The following is a 20,418-nucleotide window of genomic DNA, read 5'->3' as shown; positions in this document are numbered from 1 at the left end:
CCATTCACTGTTTAACGGGCCACAAATCAGATGGAGAGAGACCATTTACAGGGGCCTGGAGTGACAGGACAAGGGGAATGGCTTCAAACTGACAGGTATAGATTGGATATTGGGAAGAAATTCTTCTCTATGAGGGTGGTGAGGCCTGGGCACAGGTTGCCTGCCCAGAGAAGCTGTGGCTTCCCCTGGATCCCTGGAAGTTTCCAAGGCCAGGGACAGGGCTTGGAGCACCCTGGTCTACTGGAAGGTGTCCTTGCCCATGGCAGGGGGGTGGAACAAGAGAGTCTTTAAGGTCCCTTCCAATCCAAACCATTCTATGGTTCTATGAAATTCCTGGAAATTCCCAGTAAGGAGTGACCATTATCTTTGATCACTGCAACTTCATGTATATTAATGACTGTCATTAGTTCTCAACACTCATTAAAGAAATGATCCCTCAAAAAGTAAGCAAGGGACAGAGCAGAGACTTGAACTATTCAAGCTATTAATTTTATTTTCCCCCTTGAAGCCCAAAGGAACTTCTAGCCATCTCATTTCATTATTTTTTTGACTTGATGGTGCTTGTGGGGCATTTTTACTTCTTTGGTGTGAAACTGAAGAATTTAAATTAATGTGAAAGGAGAAGGAAAACAACCAAATATGGATTTTCCTAAAAATCCTTATGAAAGAATGTGAGCAAGTACATTGTGGGGAAAAACCTATTGCACACGAACCAGGCAATCAACCAAAGAAATAAAAATCCCCAGAAAATGCTGAGAAAAGAAACTGATCAGAACAGAACTCACAGTTGATTCAAAATACATATAAAATTTAAAAATTCAAGTGAAAGGCAAGACCAGTAGTCTTCTTACATGTTTCTGTGTGTGTGTGTGTGCCACTAAAAGAAACAGAAGAGGCAGGTAGAAGAAGAGATTGAACTGAGCTGAATTTCTAAGGGCTGTGTTCATTCCTAGAAGTATAATGTACCCTGAACAGACTCATAAAGGCATTAAAAAAACATATCTTGGATGAAAATTTACAAACAAAAAGGACAGGTATAATTTTATCAAACCCAGCATAAAGCGGAATGAAGTCAACTGCAGCAAGAAATCAAAATTCAATACAAATTCATAATTCTCATGGAATTTTGATTTTGTCCAAGTCTTTTAAAGGTACAACAACTGATGGGGAAAAAATATGCATTATAAACGTAATACAACATTGGATGACAATAGGTAACAAAACCCACCTGTAAACAGCAAAGCCTAAGAACAGTGGATTAATCTGACTTGAAATTATCATTAATTTTTGATTCAGGTATATATTTCAGCACTACCACAAGCAAAACATAAAGCAATACAAACACAAATGCTGATAATTACTTTCTTGTAGGACCTGAACCACATTGCTGGAGTTGGACTGCTCTGTTCTGACTCCATTATAACTCAAGGCAATCCTGCAGTAAGAGTAGTTTGTGACTCAGCCTATGTAGCTGAAATAATTTAAATTAGCTCCCCTGGGTGCTGGAAAGAGCGCAGTAACAGCATCCCAGGGACTCTGCAACATTCCAGCTTATCAAACGCTTGAATGACCTATCCTTGTTGGGATCTGTTATGACAGATACAAAAGCTTATCAGCTATTGAATTTGTACATACAGAATCTGCACTTAGTACAGAAATGTCCTGTAACCATTTCCCTGCTCTGACATCCTTTTGAAGACATGGTCCTTTTCACACATGGATTTCTCAAGTTAAAAGGGAAAGTTAAAAGTAACTTGCAAGATGCAAACAAAATGTTTGTCTGATCCAAGTTTCTCTAGAGAGCTCACAGCCCATTTTCAGGAAGCCTGATCATTTTTATTAACATCTGCTCTGTCATTTTAGCAATGTGTAATTAGGAAAAAACAGCACTCTTCAGCACTGACAAACCAGGCAAGAGGTACACTCTATTTGTGTGGCCAAAAGCAAAGATGCAGCTCCTTCCCGAAAGGACAGGAAAATTATAAGGAACATGGCTTGCATTTTGGCATGCTCAGAGGATTATTTCTTTTCCAGATGCAGACTGGACATCATGGTTTGAACATCACCTCTAAGCTGGTTGTGTGGTCATAGACTCCACAGTGTAATTTTTGATGCTCGTCACACAAAGTTTTGTTACAGAGAATGCACAGAATGTAATGTTTAAAATTAGCATAACATTATCTATGATATGGGCAACATTATATTAACCAAAGAATTTTAAAATCCAAATACACTGTGAAAATTCATCACTGAGCTTGCTAAATGAGAGAAGAACGGATGATTTATTTTTTTCTTTAGCATTTAATTTGGGTTCAAATGATCCCAACTTCTACCATTGTTGGTCAAAGACCCATTTTTTCCATATAGTTCTGTTTAAGAACTCACTGGTTTCGTGTTCTATCCAATTCAACAGCAATGGCAATTGTTAAGTAACCCCTTCCTAACAGTGCCAAAAACAAAACAGCTTTGTGTGCTCCACGACAAGAGCAATACAATGGAACTTGCTCTGCACTCAGCACCTTCCCACAAGTGACACAAATTCTTCCCTGGCTGTGCCACACCTCAACTAAAACCTCTGATTCTTACAATTAACAAAAAATTATTCCCTGACATAAAATAAATCCTTGCCACACAGCTCACCTCACGCAAAGAAGTGGTTTCTCGTATAAAAAACATATTGATTATCCCAAGATATTTGGTTATTTTTGCCCCAGGGAGAAAGGAAAGAGGTGTCATCTTAACAACTGAGACAGTGGAATTGGTGCATGATGGGACAGAACGGTGCCGTAAGTATCCCTCAGCCAACGGACTTGCTTTTTCAAGAGAAGTAGCTGAAAAATGGGAAAAAAACAGGAGAAAATAACTATCAAGATCCATCATTGTTCCTCAAAACACAAAAACTCTTCTTACTGGTTTTCCAAATAGCTTGGTGACAACATTCAGCTGCCTGTGATGCTCAGCCATATATGTGAGAAAGGAAATCATCATGCAAAGCATGCAAAAGGAGACAAGAAGCTGAAATGGCATTTATTTGGAAGAGTGGCATTCCTGCAAAAGGAAAACATTGAGGCGAGCAGCTGCACATACAACAATCAGTTATAATGTGAAGGTAAAGAAAAAAGTGCCAACATTTTGAAACTTATTCTGCTGGAGGAACAAATTATAGGAAGTGTGAAAGTTGTTGTGTTTCTCCAGTGCAGCATTTTCCATTAAAACAGGTATTAATCTCTGCTAATTTAAGCAAGATAGTCAGACCTGTGGCCAAAGAACTACTAAAAACCAACTCACCACTTGCTAATTTAGTGACCATTGACTTGACTGTCCCCTTGGTGATTGCTTCCTGTTTCTCACCCCCAATTTTCCAAGATCATACATACACCTACATCCATGCAGTGGATGTTATACAATTAGTAGGCGTACACATGTATGGAGAACTAATTACAGCAAGACTTTATTTTGCTTTTTATGCTACTGGTTGATCAACCCTGTGTGAGCTTACAGAACAATGTCGGCAGTTTTCACACTCAGTAATTCATTCTACATGTGACCTGCAATGCTACTGCTGGGCAGGGCACTCCACTAAGTCACCACTGGGAAATCAGAGATATGTCTCAGATTATCAGAATGTGGTAGAAACAGCCGCCTACTTGTCTTAATTGATCCGCGCCTTATGGTCTGAGCTTTCAGTTTAATGAGCTCTATCCAGCTGTTGCATCTGTCTGCAAAGGAACTGTAATCAACTGACGTTGCTGGAAACACAGACAGAAAAACAAAAGAAAAAAAAACAGAAAAAAAATATATGGATGATGTCTCTTGCTCATCTCAGTGCTCCTTTTTGAGGAAGCAATGATTAGTGTCTGAGAGAGAACAACCATCCTTTTGCAGGTCTGTTTAAAAGGAAAAGTTACAGGATAGGTTTGGATTTGTCCAAACCAAAGTACCAATTTCTGGTGATGTCCCAGCTCTGAACCAACTGCCTGAGTGGGACTTCAGCACTGAAAAAACATGCAAATACAGTCATTAAGGACTTATGCTAGATTAGTTTTTTTAATCTCAATTTAGGTTTTAAGTTATGGCTTTTTAAACTTTATTTAAGCCTTTTTTAATTTTCATTTTCATTGCTTTTTTTTTTCCTTACAAAGAGCTGCTGATCAAGATTTAAACTTCCCAACTGTCTTTATCAATAACTAACCTACAGACTGAAAAAAAACTTTGGTGATGAGGATAAGAGTCACAAGCTGAAACAACACCTCTGTTTTAAACATAAATTAATTTTCTTTACACAACAGTCTTCCTTGCCCCAACATCCTCCCTCCAACACTCCTCCCATTATCATTACAATAAGAAGTAAGAGTTGTTTCTGCTATGACTTTTGGTATTAGTTGTAGGAGTGTTTGCATATCTTTAAAAAAAAGGGGGGGTGGTTGCAAACACTGTTTCTTCATTACCCTGAAGAAACAGGAGGAACACATGCTAACTTCAAATTAACACAGGCAAAACAGCTCTCTTTCTGGGGTCTAATTTTCTGTCAGATAAAGCTATATCAATGTATCTGACAGAGAGGCTGTTATTATTAACAAATCTAACTTTTATAATTAAAAATCATATCGAAATATTAGGATATAATTAAGCCACACCAGAGCATGCATTCTCAGTTAAGTAGTAAACACTTCCTGGATTAAGACACATCCAAAAAGGGTATACCAACATCCCAAGAATGCTCATTCTGTTCTGGCAGATGGTTAAATTAAGGAAACTCACCTCTCTGAGCAGCAGGAATACCTGTGTGGGAAGTTGCACCCTCCAGGACTTCTAATAAAACAAAATTTATTCTGTTGAGATAATCTATTAAGCAGAGTCAGGTAGTACAGGACAACATCTTCCAAGAAAGATGGGAGTGACTATTTACAAGGGCCTGGAGTGACAGTAAAGGAGGAATGGCTTCAAACTGACAGAGAGAAGGTTTAGATTGGATATTAGGAAGGAATTCTTCCCTGTGAGTATGGTGAGGCCCTGGCACAGGGTGCCCAGAGCAGCTGTGGCTGCCCCATCCCTGGAAGTGGTCAAGGCCAGGTTGGATGGGGCTCAGAGCGACCTGGGATAGTGGAAGGTGTCCCTGCCCAGGGCAGGGGGTTGGAATGAGATAAGCTTTAAGGTCCCTTCCAACTCAAACTACTCCACAATTCTACAACCCTCATAAAAGATTTTAGAGTCAAGTATGAAAAAAAACCACCCTCTATATAGTGTACTGTGTACTTTGATAACAGAGTTAGTAAAAATAATTCACTTTACTAGATCTACCTTGCAATTTTAATATTTTATTTTTTAAATAACTGTGTAAGATTGTAAACAAATATTTAAAAATATTTTTAAAACAACAATCCTACAGAAAAGTAAAAATATATTAACCTGCTAAGTAAATGTAACTACAATGAAGTTATGAGGAAATGACAGATGGAATAATTTTCTGGCTGAAAGACTCTGTCTACAGCACAATATGGAATGTGGACAACATCAGGAAAAAGGATACATGGGAACAGGCTGCCCTCCACTGGTCAGTGCCCAGCACACAGGGAGAACAGTCCAGTAATGGGGTAGAGAGACACCAGCAGAAATTTCTGGGTATCTTCTCTTTTTTAAAATAAAAAATGTAGCCAATTAAAAGTTAAGCATTAAAAAAACTAAAAAACAATAAGGATCTTTTTGCTGAAATTAATCTGGCCACTGAAAATACAAGTAAGTGTGGTAGGCACCCTTCTTTACACAACTGATGTTAACAGGCAAAAAAGGGAGCTCAAACATTTACAGTAATTCCCAGATATTTAATTTCCTCTCAGTAACCATTTTGGTAGATAATCCAACAAGGGAGAAGGAATTAAAGACAGCTGATTTCAATGAACTGAATTTTTAATGTAATCATAGAAGAACTGTGACAACCATTCTTGAAATGCAGCTCTATCTCAGGTAAAATAAAGCAGCTGTTTAAAAGCTACAATATGCTGCACTGTACAGATTATTTACTATACAAGTTTAGGCTCCTTTCACTTAAAGGAAATTTGCATGCAACCAGTAATTGGTAGATAAAGTATTTCCCAGCATGAAAACAATGAGATTAATTATGTGAGGCTGAGAAATCATGGAGGTATTTTATATGGGCCATTTACAGTATGAGACAAGCCTAATTATTAGGTAATTTGTAATTATGTCAAATGACACCCAACACCCAGTGGCTTGGAGCATCTTCAATATTCTAAATGCAAAGACAGAACTACAGGACAGGAATTTCTACAGGAAATATAGATAGAATGATCAACCAAGCCATCTTCTGTGACTCTCAAAAAATTTGATGTCATAAGTAAATATACCCCATTATGTTTAGGCAGCAAAGCACATTTAAAGCCTGTGAAAATACACGTATCTTAAAGCCTCTGCAACCATGAAAGAGCAGAACTCAAAATCAGTAAAAAACAACAGTTTAACGTTCTTCCCCTTAACTGACCTTTAGCTGGAGAGAATGGTTGAGAAGAAAGGGGATCAGAGCAAAGCTCCAAGGGAAATTGTAGCTGTTCTTCATTGTCTGTAGATGCTTCAATAAAGAAAACATGGTCAATTGATAATTAACCCCCAAAATAAGATCTGCCAGTAATTACAAGCAGAGTCAATTTAGTCAGGTCTGACTTGAACAGGTATTTTCAGCATGTGCATAAAGTGATACAGTTCTGCAGAAAGAGGTGTGTGACAACACATCCAGCTGCAACATTGAACAGAACTTGTGTTCCACTGAAAAGGATTTGGAGTTTTTAGGAAAAAATGAAGTCCATTCATGCATTTTAAATTTGATTCTGCAGTTGGATCTAAGTCAGCTACCATAATAAAAATTAACACTTATTTCACATGAAAGAAAACACTTGACTGTTACTATTGAAGAAGTCAGCTACAACAGTTTTAGAAACATACGGCTCTGTTCTACTACCTAATTCCATTCTGAAGAATTGAGTATCCTCAGAGTTGTGTCTGAATTCCCACATCCAGACTGCACACATACATTTCTAGCATAAGATGTTACTTCATTAGCAAGGTCACATATTCAGATCACAGTAGTCTCTTCCATTCCTTCCATGCGCTTCACTGAGCTCCAAAACCATTACTCACCTGCTTAAGGATTTTAGGGAAGTTGGGTTTTTTTTTTAAGTATTACGAATAATTTATTTTCTGCCTTCTTGAAGTATGGACAAAATTTTTACTTATAAGAACCAGTATTCTCTGATGATTTACACCACATGTTCCAAAATACAACAGAAATGTCATTATCTGTTACACTAACCTTTTAGAGAAAAATAATTGAAGTAGTATCACAGATAGAATAAGAAAGTACTACAAATTTATCGATTATGGAAAATAAATAGCTAATACTTGATAAGTAAGTCATCCTGCTGGAGGTCAAGTACATTAACTCTGAAAAACCTCTATGCGTTGAAAGAATCTCCCTGCAAAAATATGTATATTTGGACTTGATGATCCTTATGGGTCCCTTTCAACTCAGAATATTCTGTGGTCTGTGATCTGTGTATGTAGCTGAAATTAAAATCCAGACTCATTCGGCATTGGGGATAAAAAAGAAAAGATGCCTCACAATATTTACCTCTTTGCTGTGATTTTTCTGTAGGTGCCTTATTGGCTTGTAGTGCTTGGTTTTTGTCGTATGTAATGGCAACAGCTGTGACTGCAATCTGCAAATCAGAAATATTTGGCATATTAGGTAAGTTGATCTCTTGTGCAATCTGAAAAATGATTTTGCAAACAAGCAGTTCTTTGCATAGACACATAATAAGGAAAAAAACCATCTAAGAATTCACCAGACATAGCAGTAAATCAAATCCCAGACCAGTTTACCCTGAGCAGCAAATGTTAACTAGGGCCATGCCTATGTGCTGGAAGTTAAAAGCAGCAATTCACTTACCTGAACTAATTCATCCTCTGGTAGAGCAACTGTAAAGTTTACATGGCAAAGACAGCAGGGAATCATAGACCGGAGTTTAAAATACAAACTCTGTTGAAGACAGGATATTATTTTGTGTTACTCAGAAAAAAAAGAAAGTGTGGTTTATTTCAGAGAAATTAAGGATCAAAACTCTTTTCATAGTAGAAGTCATCTAATGATATTAATTTTTTCTTGAAGAAGAATTACATGTGTGAAAAGTCAGGACAGGATGCAATCTGCTGTGGAGCCCTCTTTCTATTTCTAGAGTACACTGCCAGTCAAAGGACTCCTGCAGATTCCAAAAGCTTTGGAAATCCCTAATATACTGAAAAAGGCTGAACCTATCTTTATAGCAACTCACAAACTAATTACATACACTTTGCAGTCTATTTTCAAAATGATGAGGCACATGTTATTTCAAGTATAGCTGAATTTTACTTGGCTTCCATTTGAACATATAAAGAAGTATTTGAAATAAGTTTCTTACCTTCAACAGATTCTCACAGAGATCATTGAAGTTCTTATTGAGTGTTTGATTTGTTGGGTTAATGTTGCTTAATCTGGACACTCTTACTGCTGTGAACATCTGAATTAGAAACAAAACATGTTTATTTTTTTGCCAACATATGCCAATATATTTTATCCAGTGTCTTAAACGCAAATTCATAAAGAAGGAAAATAATGTAAAATATGTTAACATATATGTTAACTAAGTAACAAAATACGTTAGCTAAGCAACACAGTCAATAATCTGTTTCCTTTAAGGGGCTTCAAATCTAGCCAAGCCTTTTAAAAAGCCAAAATCTTTAAGTTCATATTTACTGTAATTACTTTCGTATTTCTGTATTAGGTTCTTTGTTACATAACAGCATTAAAAAAACCAACAAAGAAACAGGTTCTCATACCCTATTGTTCTTACCAAAATACTACTTTTATTTCTGTCACAAGGGTATCTTTTGAATTTATCTTTCCAAATACACATTTAAATTACTACAGCATATTTCAATACAATTTAGCAAAAAGTTTCAATTTTGAATAACCTTACTTGAATTTCTGGTGTCCAGTTATTTATACCAGGCATAATTTCTGTGTTGCAACTGTAAAAACCTGTGAAGAAAATATTTGGGGAAAAAATCTTGTTTATCTACTACAATACAAAAATACTTGTAAAGGAAACATATGTGACAAGGTTTTGCAAATATTTTCCCTAATGTGGTTTTGAATATTGGATAATACACTAGAAATGAGATCAACATTCAAAAAACAAATGTAGAATTCTTGTAGGAAGGGCCAATATCCAAAATTCACAACTGCTCCACCTATTTCTACTAGATAAACTATTCACAAATGAGGAATTTTTTTTAAAAGGTGTGATATGAAAAGCTAAAAAGCCAACCTTTAACAGAGAGCACAGAAAAGGCTGTAAAGGAACTACCGTAGTGACTGAATGCAAATTAAAACCAGAAATATAATGACTAAATGGCAGAGTAAAATAAGTTATTAACAGCAAATCAGCAATTCTGAAAGCCTGAAGGTAGTTAAATAAGCAGAAAAGAGGCCAACCTGGTAGGGCCTATATAAAAGCAAAAAATAAGCTAGAAAAGAAATTGTGTAGCAGCTTGCAGAGGGTATAAATATTAGTAGATTGCCTTTCAGAGCATCAAAAGCAGAAATTCTGTTGAAGAAACAAGTAAGATTTAGAAAGGATATGCAGAAATAATGAGAGCAGAAAACATGCTTTTTCTTTTTACAGCAGTGTAGTAGAGCTTCCCACAATAGCAGAAAACCAGTCCCTTGTTTATTTGTCTTGAACAAATGTCTGAAGGAGATACTGAACAAAAAGGCCAATGAAAAACAAAGATTCCTATAAACCACAGAATAGGCAAAAGGTCAAACAGCTAATTGGCACTGAACTCTTAACTTACTCCACTACCAGAGAAAAACATTCTTTAATCTTCAAGTAATAAGGTGCTGAAGTGACTGGTCCTACTAATTTCCCTAGTACAGGTATCTCTATTACTGATCCATAGCAACTATTCCAGAGAAAGAAGTTCATGGGCAGATGGAAAAACAAGACTGCGGAGCAGCTGATACCAGTTTCCTAAGGGGCAGTCACTGCTCACAAGCTCTCAACAAGCACACAGACAAAAGGCTGATACCATCTACATTGGACATCAGGAAGCATTTGGAAAGATCCTTCACCAAGGTCTCTTTTAACAAACTAAGAATGAAGCATCATCAAAGGAAATGTAAATATAAGACTAGGAAAAGAGGAACAAAAATGCTTCATTTTCAAAGTGAAGACATCTATAATTTTGGATTTTATGCTTCAAACACATAACTTATATGCAGAAGAAGATAAAACAAGATGATTGCTGATGGCCTTAATTTAGGGCAATAAAATCAACTGCAGCAGGACTGGATAATCAGTGAGGAATAAAAGATTTGGTGATAGTAATAGATAACTACAAGGACAGTTCTGTGCTCAACACGACGCAAAATTATTAATATTGATACCAGTTATTAGGAAGGAAACTAAGACTTGCTCAAAAGAAACACAGGGAAATTCACAATGACAAGAGGGAGGACAAGGACAAATCAAATGTCCAGAGCATTTTCTATATAATGGACAACCTCATTTGCCTCTTATCCAGATCCAGGAGTTCTGCTGGGGAAAGTATGACATATCTGTACAATGATAAATAGTATAAAGACAACTGATACTAGGCAATAATTAGTTCTCTATTCTACTTTTATTAACCTGGAACCTACAAACTTGTAATTCAGTCTAAAAATCTTCAGAAACAGTAATATTGTCAGTTCTGTTGGAACTTTTTAAATAGTTTTTAATGAAACTAGTCATATTCTGTCATTTTGCAGCCTACAGCATAAATTAGAAAAATATGGTTGTAACTATACCAGAAGGTGGTGGAACATCTGTCAGTAAAGAATGTACATCTTCCATTGCATCGGTATCATCAATCTGGAAGAGGGAGTAATTGAGAAAATCATGTTGCTGTGCCAGTAAGACATTTCAGAAAGAAATAAAATAACCTCTATTCTACCCAACCTTTAAACACTCTTATTTTAGATCAGACTGAGTGCCCTGCTACATTCTGTAAATATTTCTGGCATGTCTTTACATTCATCCTGTCTTACTGACCGGCAAGAGATCCAAATTTACCTCTACCTTCCAACATTTTCTTATCAAGTGTTTTAGAAATGGTTTATAATTTAACTCCAGTATTGAAGGGTTCTCTGTCAAGTAATGTGTCTCCTTTTTGCTCTCCATGCAAAAGGGGTGTCTTTTTTTTCCTTCAAAAAACAACCCAAAAACTAAACGACACCAACCCAGATATCTTTGCCTCTCATAACTGCCTTCCCAGCCTCTTTCAGCATGTCCTCATCACAATGAAATTTTTACTGCTTTTTCTTACATAGCTCCAGTGAACTATGATTTTACTCTTGAAAGCTTAGTCAGGAGTTTAACTACATCTTCTGGAATATTGTTTCTGATATCCAATTAATCATCAGTCAAATATCCAATTTCTCAAAAAAGACAGTAGTAAGTGATTCCACATGTGCGGGTTCTCAACCCCCACATGTCCTCCCTGGATGGGGGAGAAAGTCCTTGCCAGGAGTAAGAGACGAATGGGACTCTTGGATCTTCTCAGTCTTCAGATTGTTTATTATATCTTATCAGCAATTTACATGCTGCTGACATAGAATGAAGCAGAGCAAGTACCAAAAGACAAAATGCAGGAAACTCAAGGCCCTTTTGAAGATAAATCACCCAATTGTCACTAAGGACGTACATTATTTTTACTTTTCTACCCATGCCTAATGAACTATCCATTCACATAGCCCTGTACTGTGGCATTTCCTAACCAATCATTCTGTACTACCAACACTGCAAAAAATGGTGTAGTTGAAGAAGGAAGAGACCTGAAAAACCACAGGGATCCTCCATCTTGCCTTCATCTACTTACCATATTAATAAGCCTAAAATTTGAAATTTTTCACCCTGTAACAAACTATATATTATACTATCCTCTAACTCACACCCTTGTAGATTCTAATTCACCCCAAAGCCTTGGCAGCTCTCTCCATGGACAAAGGTTAAAAACAGTGTTTCCCTGGAGTGATGGATCCCTCAGGACAGGCAAAGAAATATTCCCTGCACTTTGGGTTCCAACACCACAATAAAAAGTCCTTTTTTTCTATAAATGCCTTACAAAACCCTCTATTTTTTACGTAGGTATTCAACCCTTTTTGCAAAAGCACCAACCAATCTTAATTTATTATCCCAACCTCTCCCAGCCCATTATTTTTTCACACTCCTTTCATACCTCTGTTTTCAAACAAACTGCTGTTACAGCTCCTTCATTCTCCCTATCTACAACCTTTCTTCCAGATTATTTTCTATGAAGATGGTGATTTGTGAAGATTAACAAAGTCTTAAGTGTACCTTAGGCTGCAATTACAGGCTGTATTTTAAAGTGGTTTTCAATCAGTGATAGGTATTTGTACTACAGGATGATCAAAACTCCAGCCCTTCTTTAATACTTGCTGGAGTATTAAAGGCTTCAAAATGGACAATGTTCAGTCACATCTTTGAATTTTAGTGAATAGAGAGGTAAAAGAAATCTATGTTCTTTATTTATCTATAGGTGTTGATCTTTATAGTTGCAGCTGTAGAAAGAACTGGAAGGTACTGTCAGAAGTTGTGAATTCCTAAATTGTGAAAAGCAATAGCTGAAATTCAGAAGATCTTTTACGTGCTCTCTTGGCACATGCAGTTTTTTGAATGCTTTGAATACAACCCATTCTGGAAACTAATAATTCAGAATGTTCAACTACAACAGTAAGAGCTTTGAAACAGGAAGAAAATACAATCTTTTTCTTTGCTAAACATAAGATGTGGCAACACAGAACCTCAGTGTTTATAAAAATAGATCTTTTTGATTAGTCTGATCTGCTGCTTGAAGCAGGCAGAAGGACATTTCTTAACAGCTCTTAATTATTATTCTAGAGATTGCTACATGTTCATGGACAGCATGGCAATTGTTTTTCAGATATTGTGTGTAAACATAATAGAGCTGTGCTTTAAGCAAACAGAGTAAGAAAAAGAGAGACACAGCAAAATCTAATACTTCACTTCTTCTATTGATACAAAAGGGAAAAACTCATACACAATTTAGGAACTGTTATTGGAGATGAGTAAGAAAACTTTTTTTTTTTTAATATATATTTCAGGAGAAGAAAAGTACGAACATGAGTAGTGAAAATGTTTATCACCTCCAAGACAAAAGCATCCTTCTTCCCATGTGAAAGGTCAAGCTCTGTAACTTCATCAGAGCTTTCTGACTGAGATCTCAATAGCCTGGAACGTTGTCTTGGCTCTGGAATGGGAGACCCAATGATTTCTTCAGGTAGTTCCTAAAAACAATGTAAGAATTAACAAATATTCTGCACGATTTAAAAATAATTTCAACTCTACACAACTTACTAACAATTCTAAGGATCAGGTCATTCTGAAAATTATTCTACTGAGAAATATATCTAAATAAGACCAAACTGATTTGACTATGTGGTTAAAGAGATCTGAAAATTCCATCAGCTTTCCAAAATACAGTGAAAAAAATCTGTATCTCTATTGGTAAATAAACTTATGTTCTGAATGACTCAGGAAGAAAACGTGGATATACAGTGTATATATTTGATTCAAAATATTTTATTTTTAAGAATAAAAGATTTACTTACTGGAGGATTAATCTCATAAAGTTCCTTGTTTTTTGCTATTGTATCATTTATTTTCTTTTGCATATGGGATATGTGCTGCTCATAGGTGCCATCATTTGGAGTCTTCCCAGCAATCTGAATACCCCCAGGTGTTGGCAAAGCTGCTAAATACACACCTGTTGCAGACTTTTTAAAAGTCACACAGAAAAAGACAATTATATAAGCATGAATTCCTAATACTTTCATATAAAGCCTTCCATAATGCTTATTCTAAAACAGCATTGTAATATGCAAATTACAGCACCATCTCTTGCAAATAAATAAATGGATCTCTCTCTTCTGTTCACTTATGAAAAAACTTCACTATTCTTTAAAAATACTCCCTCCTCCTCATTTTTCATTGTGGAACTCTTAATCTTGCCTAAAAATTCCAAACAAACTAAAAATTAAAGCCTCTGCCCCAGTATGTTTTGCATAAGCAAATAGTTTTTTACAATTTTTGAAGACTTAAAACTTGGCCAAACCATTTACAGCATCACTGAGGTTGTGACAACCTGATTTCTATTTACGGGAAACAGATCATGAAAGACAAAAGATGCCAGCCAGAATTACCCAAGCACCCTCTGATGCAGGAAGATGCAGTGTTCTAACCTAGCATGACAGAATGGGGTTAGAAAAGGTTGTTAATGAACATTTCTTGACTTTCTCTAAGACACTTCAAATCTATCATTTATTTCTTCAGTTCAATCAAAGAAGAGGCAACAGACCTTGCTGTTTCCCTTGTTGGCAAATAACCAAAAGACGTACTGAGACTTAATTGACCTGATTTGTCATGGAACTGCAATTCAATTTGAGGAACAGGGATCTCTTTGACAGGACGTTTAAAGAATACCATCATTCTTCTACAATTTGTGCCATTAAACTGTTTAAAGCTTCTTTTCCTCTCATCCCTTTTCTAATAATCTTGTCTTCTACCATTTTCAAGAGATTTGAATCTCCTTCTGCTGATTATGAAAGACAAGTCTGTCCTGATTTTACAATAACTAAGACACCTTGCTCTTAAAATGACGTTTCAATATGCCTGGTTACTCCAAATCTCATAACATCTGCATGTCCTTCCTGAAAAAATACTGTAAGAAAGCAAAAGAATCCCAGGATTCCAACTGTACTTACTGCCAAGCCCATCAACATATTTTCCCCCACAGTGATCTGAATTCTCAGCCCAAAGAGGGCATTCATTCCTCTCAGCTTGAGTTTGTTCATCAGTTGTGTATGCACTTCATACTCCATGAATGGCAAGAGGTTGCTGATAGAAGTTGCATTTGCTTCAGCCTGAGCTTTCTTCTTCAGACGGCACAACCTGGCAACACAGACCAGCACAGACAGAGCTTTAATGGATTTCTGAAGATTGAAAGGGATCACAGGATATTTTGATTTTTTTTCCTTCATTGTATAATCTGATACAGCTTCTTTTCAATTCTTCTAGATTGCTGCAACAGTAAAATAAAATGCCAGTTCTTTACAAGAACTCCTTGAGACAATGTCATCTGAAAACTTCTATTTTCAGCATTTCTTCTAAAAAGACCCCCAATACAAACATCTATTTCTCTTGCTTGCTGCAAACCTCAAGCACTTCAGGTACAAGCACAGAAAATTACTACCCTAATTTCTAGTGGCAGAACTTTTAAAATTCCTATTAATACCGTTATTCAAGACACACATTGGAAGGAAGAAAAAAAAACCCAAAACCAAACCAAACCCAAGTGCCCTCACAGCTAAAGCATTAACCATACTTATCTGAAAAGAATAAAAGAAAAAGCACAGCAATCCCATCTCTGACTATATGTTAGTCATCTTCCACTCTCTGGGTTTAGTCCTACAAGCTGAATTCAAACCCCAGACCAGTGCAATGATACTTTCAGAGAAAAATTTTATTCAATAACACATAGCAGTTGTATGTTTTATAAGATTTGATGACACACTGGATTTTAGCAACAGGAATTATTTCAAAGATCTCCAAAACTTTACTAGACTTAGGAAATATTTTGACAGATACCTGGCTTGAATAAGACATCCCTTCCCAATAACTATTGCCTCTACAGGAAGGTCAATTGTGGTGAAAAGGACATCAGGAACTTTTTGCTTCCTGCAGTTGTAACAGTAAGTGAGGTGAGCAGGGAATGGCATGTTCAATTCATCATATGGGATATGGCAAAATCCACAACCTGGTGGTGAAGCTTCTTCAATCCTAAAAATACATTATGGAGAACATACTTAAAACATCTGCATCTTGTTAACAATGATCAGTAAGTGCACGTCTATAAACACCTACAGATACCTACTTAAATCATACACCACAGATAAACTCTGCTCCATTATACCAATGTGACAAGTTTTGCAATATATGAATTAGAAGAAGAAAAGGTTGCACACTACTTGCTAAAATACTATCAATAAAACTTGCATTAAAACTTCTTATGCAGGGATTGAGAAAAAGGACATTCAGAGACCAATGGTTTATATAAACCTGTAACATTACTGAACTGACTTTAAGCACTGTGACTTCTAAATATAATCCAAAGAATTCACTGTACCAAACACACCAAAAAGTCTCTTCTACATTCATTGTGTCCAAAACCCTATAAAAACTTAATGAGCAGAATACAAACAACAAACCAATCACCCTACTGAGAAGCAGCACAATATATATTAACATTGTGAAAAGAACAGCAAGATTATTTCCTAAGATAAGGTATCAGGTAAAACTTGTTATTTGCTTAAAACACTTAAGTCTCTCTCCCCCATGAGCAATACCCAGGAATGGCCACAGGGAAAGAGCAGGCCAACTGCATCACTGCAAATTGATTCTGTTTCACATAAACAATTCTTCTCAGTGATTTTGAAGAGGTGCTTAAGCAAATCTGACAGATTTGGAACATTAGTTATCATAAGACTATGGCAAATATATTTTGTGTTGAGTATGAACTTTGTCTGTTTACCTGTTTTACTTCCCTCTGGCATTTCTAATCTATGCCAAGACTCTTAGAAGCACCAAAATACTATTTTTATGGTTTTTTATAAAAGTGCTATTTTCTTTATGTTATGAACATAATTTTTCTTTCTCTCCATCATATAGTGACTACAAAACCAAGTATTTTAGTTCTGGCGACAGTTTTTAAAACTCTATCTACACTAAAAGACAAGGGTCTTCTGTTAACAAAGTAAAAGAATAACAAATAATACTACGTTGACTGGTTTATTATGGAAAAAGCAATGCAAGCGCTAAAGTGTAATAAATAGCCTTGCTGACAACTAGAATAATCCCTTGAAATATTTGATTACTATCCTGATGAATACATAATAAATTACCAATATGCATTAACTAATCTTTTTTTCCCCAAAAATAACTTTGTGGCAATACTCATTCTTCAAAATTTATTTGCAAGAGCAGAAACAAAGGGAAACCTCATGTTTGGCCTTCAGTTTCATGATTTTGTTCATCAACTTAAACTAACACATACCTATTTTGGACAAATCTGGCATCATATTTGTTTTATAACCAACCTATTTTATTTCTCATGCAGCTTTTGATGATATTTAGAGAGCATATATACACATAAATAGTATTTAATGGAGCATATATACACATATTACAGACATAGCCACTTTTGGCTTATGTAAGTTATTAAAAATGTGTCATTTTTTATAGTGTGATATAAAATTGAGAAGAAAGACCTGAAGAGCAGCAAAGAAAAAGCTGAGTCATGATCTGTGTTAGTAGTCAAACGTGTTACCTTATTGAGACTGTTAGAAATAAAAACAGAGTATCTAATTTGGTGCAGAGCTCCATTACTCCTGTGGTGGTTGTTGTTAGTGAAAAGCAGTAAAGTGGTTGGTCCCGCATCCTGCACTGTAACACTGTAACCTACCCTAATAGAGAAGAACTATCTTGGCTCTGAGGAAAAAAATCAACCTCTCCCTTCTCTGACCCTATGGAAAAGAAGCCAGGCTGCCATGACAACCTTTGTTCCAAACAGCCTTCCATGGTGCCATCCTGAAGGAACCTAGGGTTCAATACTGCTGCTGTGCCAGACGCGGACAAAATACAGACCTCTTCACTATAAGAGAAAAGAATAACAACAGAGTGAATTCCTAAATGGTGCTTTTATATAAAATTATCAGATTAAAAGGCTAGTACAAGTCTCAAAGAAGTTCAACATCACCACTAATTTTGTGCACTTGTGCAATTTTATCCATTAAAACTCACAAACAATCCACTTCTGGTATTTAAACCATAACCATTGCGTAAATACGAGATGAAGAAGGATTGAACAGAAAGACTAAAGAGCTTTGACTCATGTTATAAATAATATAACATCAGAAAGGCTAACCAGGTTGAAGTATGGATTTCAGTTCTACGGTTAACAATGCAAAGAAATACAGCACACCAAACATAAAAAAAAAACAAGGCACAATTTTTTTCTAAAGTAGAAGGGAAGTTGAGAGCCTCAGCATCTTATTAACATTAAATTTTCAAAATTTTTCAAAAAGAACCCCCAACACTGACAATGGCGCTTCTTGAAAGATAAGTGGCAAACCAGTACAATTTTACTAGGAAGAACTATAATAATGGTACATTTCACATGTAAAGTAACCAACTATACTTAGGGTTTAGCAGAGTTAAAGCTCTCAGAACAACCACAGAGCTTTTAATATTTCTCAAGCTCTCAAGTAAGAAACAAATCTCTAGTATTCAATACTTAAAATACTATATTGAAAAAAAATAGATAAAATCTTTCCCACATTTTCTAGAATGATACATGTGCCTTTTTTTTGTTGTTGTTTCTCTTCCCAAAATAATTTTGCATACATAACATGTCTGGCAGAGCAGTACTTACGCACACAGGCTTGTGCTTTAAGCATGGAATAAAGCTGAACTGGCAACAAGCATGTGAATTCCAATAAATATTTTATCAATAATCAAACCCTACCACATTAAATTCATTTAGAGAAACATAAGCATCAGTAACCCAATAACTGATTGCCTATGCTCTGCACATTCCTTCTCCATAGCTAAGGTAGAAGAGATAATACAAACTGTTCATGCTTTTTACAAGGAGACCAACAAGCAAAGGAATAAATGCTTCATTTTGGTGCATTCATCCCTCAGCGATGGAGTAATTCTGACGTAAATATGGTAAACCAAAACTTTTCCAACTTCTCTCCTTAAAAAAGCAAATCTTTAGTGCTTTTACCCTAAAATATTTAGGCAAAATCAACTTGAAAGAAAATAAATTCAGATGTTTGAATTTGCTCATTACTTCCCAAAAGCAATTCAAAATAGGGAACCAGAGTAATTTTCTGTTTAGTATCATCAGACACACCTGGCACCAGAACCAGCTTTTTCTGGGCCTGAAATGTGAAGTTCTCCATTTAAGTTCTGGTCTGCCAGTTGTTAACCATTAATGAAACCTCAATACGATACTTTTAAGAACAGTCTTAATTATTTAGGTAGACTCGGTTGAGAAAACTTCATGGATAAATTAATATTGTTACTACAAAGCAAATTGTATGCTTTAGTTTAAAAGAAAAAAATTGTAACGTTCATTAGAAAAAACCTAAAACCCAGATCTAAACATATATAAAACACACCTAATACTGAAATTTGATAATCTCACTTAAACTCTCTGAAGTAGTTATAGAATAGCCAGTACCAACAACTGTGTTGGAATAGTTAATTTTTAATCCACTGATGATGAAATATGTTTTCTGTGACATTTTGAAAATCAAGTCATCATCGTGATTTACCAAATGCTGGTTGATTCACTGTAGCCCACTACAGCATGACAACCCAATGCCTTGGCATGGGATTTTATTTCTTGTCTGATTTCTGCCCACCAGGCATCTCGTGTCTCTGGTTCATCTGAAAGACAAAGTATAAATCAGTTCACTATTCTGTACTATGCCAGCACAAAGCTTCATGCAATTAATCTGAAAAGTTGAGTTTTTCATATTCAAGTGTTTTGTTGTACCTGGACACTTTATTTCCTTCCTATTTATCACACTTCAAGCAAACACAAATGGGACTTTTTCACTAATTATCTTGTTTCGCCCCCATGTGAGCAAGTTCTCACAAATCACTGCATTCGCATTGTTGTCCATATGACAGATAACAGCAAAATACTGTAGATACTGTTTCAATCTCTGCCCATTTTCAGTTCCAAACCACACTCTCAGTTTCCAACAACACAAGAGCAGTGTGTAACTTGCAACAAGGCATCACAGATACTCTGTAATGTGGAAAAACTAACTGTAATGAAACAGTATTTGTAGTAGCAAAGTAATATTTGACTTTGCTGTACACTTGGTATCTTTGGAATAACCTAAACAGTTTTTCCTACTGCAAGCAGTTCTCTCTGTTAACCAGACTTTAAAAATATCTGTTCAAGACTGTATCACTAATCAGACAGTTCTGTGGCACTTCTAACTGTGAGAAGCCATAGGGACGTGAAACTACCTTTACATTTACAACATGAAGAAGTACAGGATGTGTGTTGTCAGTGCTTTTTTGCTTCAGTATCCTGGAAACTGCACCTTCCCTCCATGCCCACCAATGGATTTAAATTACCTTTATTGTCCTCAAGGTTATATGTTAAATATATCCTGCCTGCTTTTCTTGAAAACTACAAGATACA

At 36.0% G+C, this 20,418-nt stretch overlaps 1 protein-coding gene across 10 annotated transcripts in view; it reads right to left on the bottom strand.

Moving 5' to 3' along the window:
- C2CD5 (C2 calcium dependent domain containing 5) overlaps positions 1-20,418 on the bottom strand; it is a 58,787-nt gene that overhangs the window by 2,357 nt on the left and 36,012 nt on the right. For 4 of the 10 annotated variants that reach the window (XM_082280002.1, XM_082279993.1, XM_082279997.1 and 1 more), the window contains 15 exons: positions 19,532-19,646; positions 17,653-17,841; positions 15,780-15,971; positions 14,897-15,083; positions 13,745-13,909; positions 13,280-13,420; positions 10,901-10,964; positions 9,027-9,088; positions 8,469-8,567; positions 7,961-8,050; positions 7,643-7,730; positions 6,500-6,586; positions 4,762-4,812; positions 3,648-3,749; positions 2,641-2,831 (listed from right to left, as the gene is read on the bottom strand). In XM_082280002.1, the coding sequence (XP_082136128.1) occupies positions 2,641-2,831; positions 3,648-3,749; positions 4,762-4,812; positions 6,500-6,586; positions 7,643-7,730; positions 7,961-8,050; positions 8,469-8,567; positions 9,027-9,088; positions 10,901-10,964; positions 13,280-13,420; positions 13,745-13,909; positions 14,897-15,083; positions 15,780-15,971; positions 17,653-17,841; positions 19,532-19,646 (1,823 nt within the window). The remainder of the gene's footprint in view (positions 1-2,640; positions 2,832-3,647; positions 3,750-4,761; positions 4,813-6,499; positions 6,587-7,642; positions 7,731-7,960; positions 8,051-8,468; positions 8,568-9,026; positions 9,089-10,900; positions 10,965-13,279; positions 13,421-13,744; positions 13,910-14,896; positions 15,084-15,779; positions 15,972-17,652; positions 17,842-19,531; positions 19,647-20,418) is intronic. The other 6 variants (XM_082279994.1, XM_082279995.1, XM_082279998.1 and 3 more) reach the window with 3 other exon arrangements.

This window comes from Coloeus monedula (genome assembly GCF_965178545.1).
Source record: "Coloeus monedula genome assembly, chromosome: 4".
Classification (NCBI taxonomy): domain Eukaryota; kingdom Metazoa; phylum Chordata; class Aves; order Passeriformes; family Corvidae; genus Coloeus; species Coloeus monedula.
The sequence above is the reverse complement of the archived record's forward strand: the minus strand, read 5'-3'. Positions and strand labels throughout refer to the sequence as shown.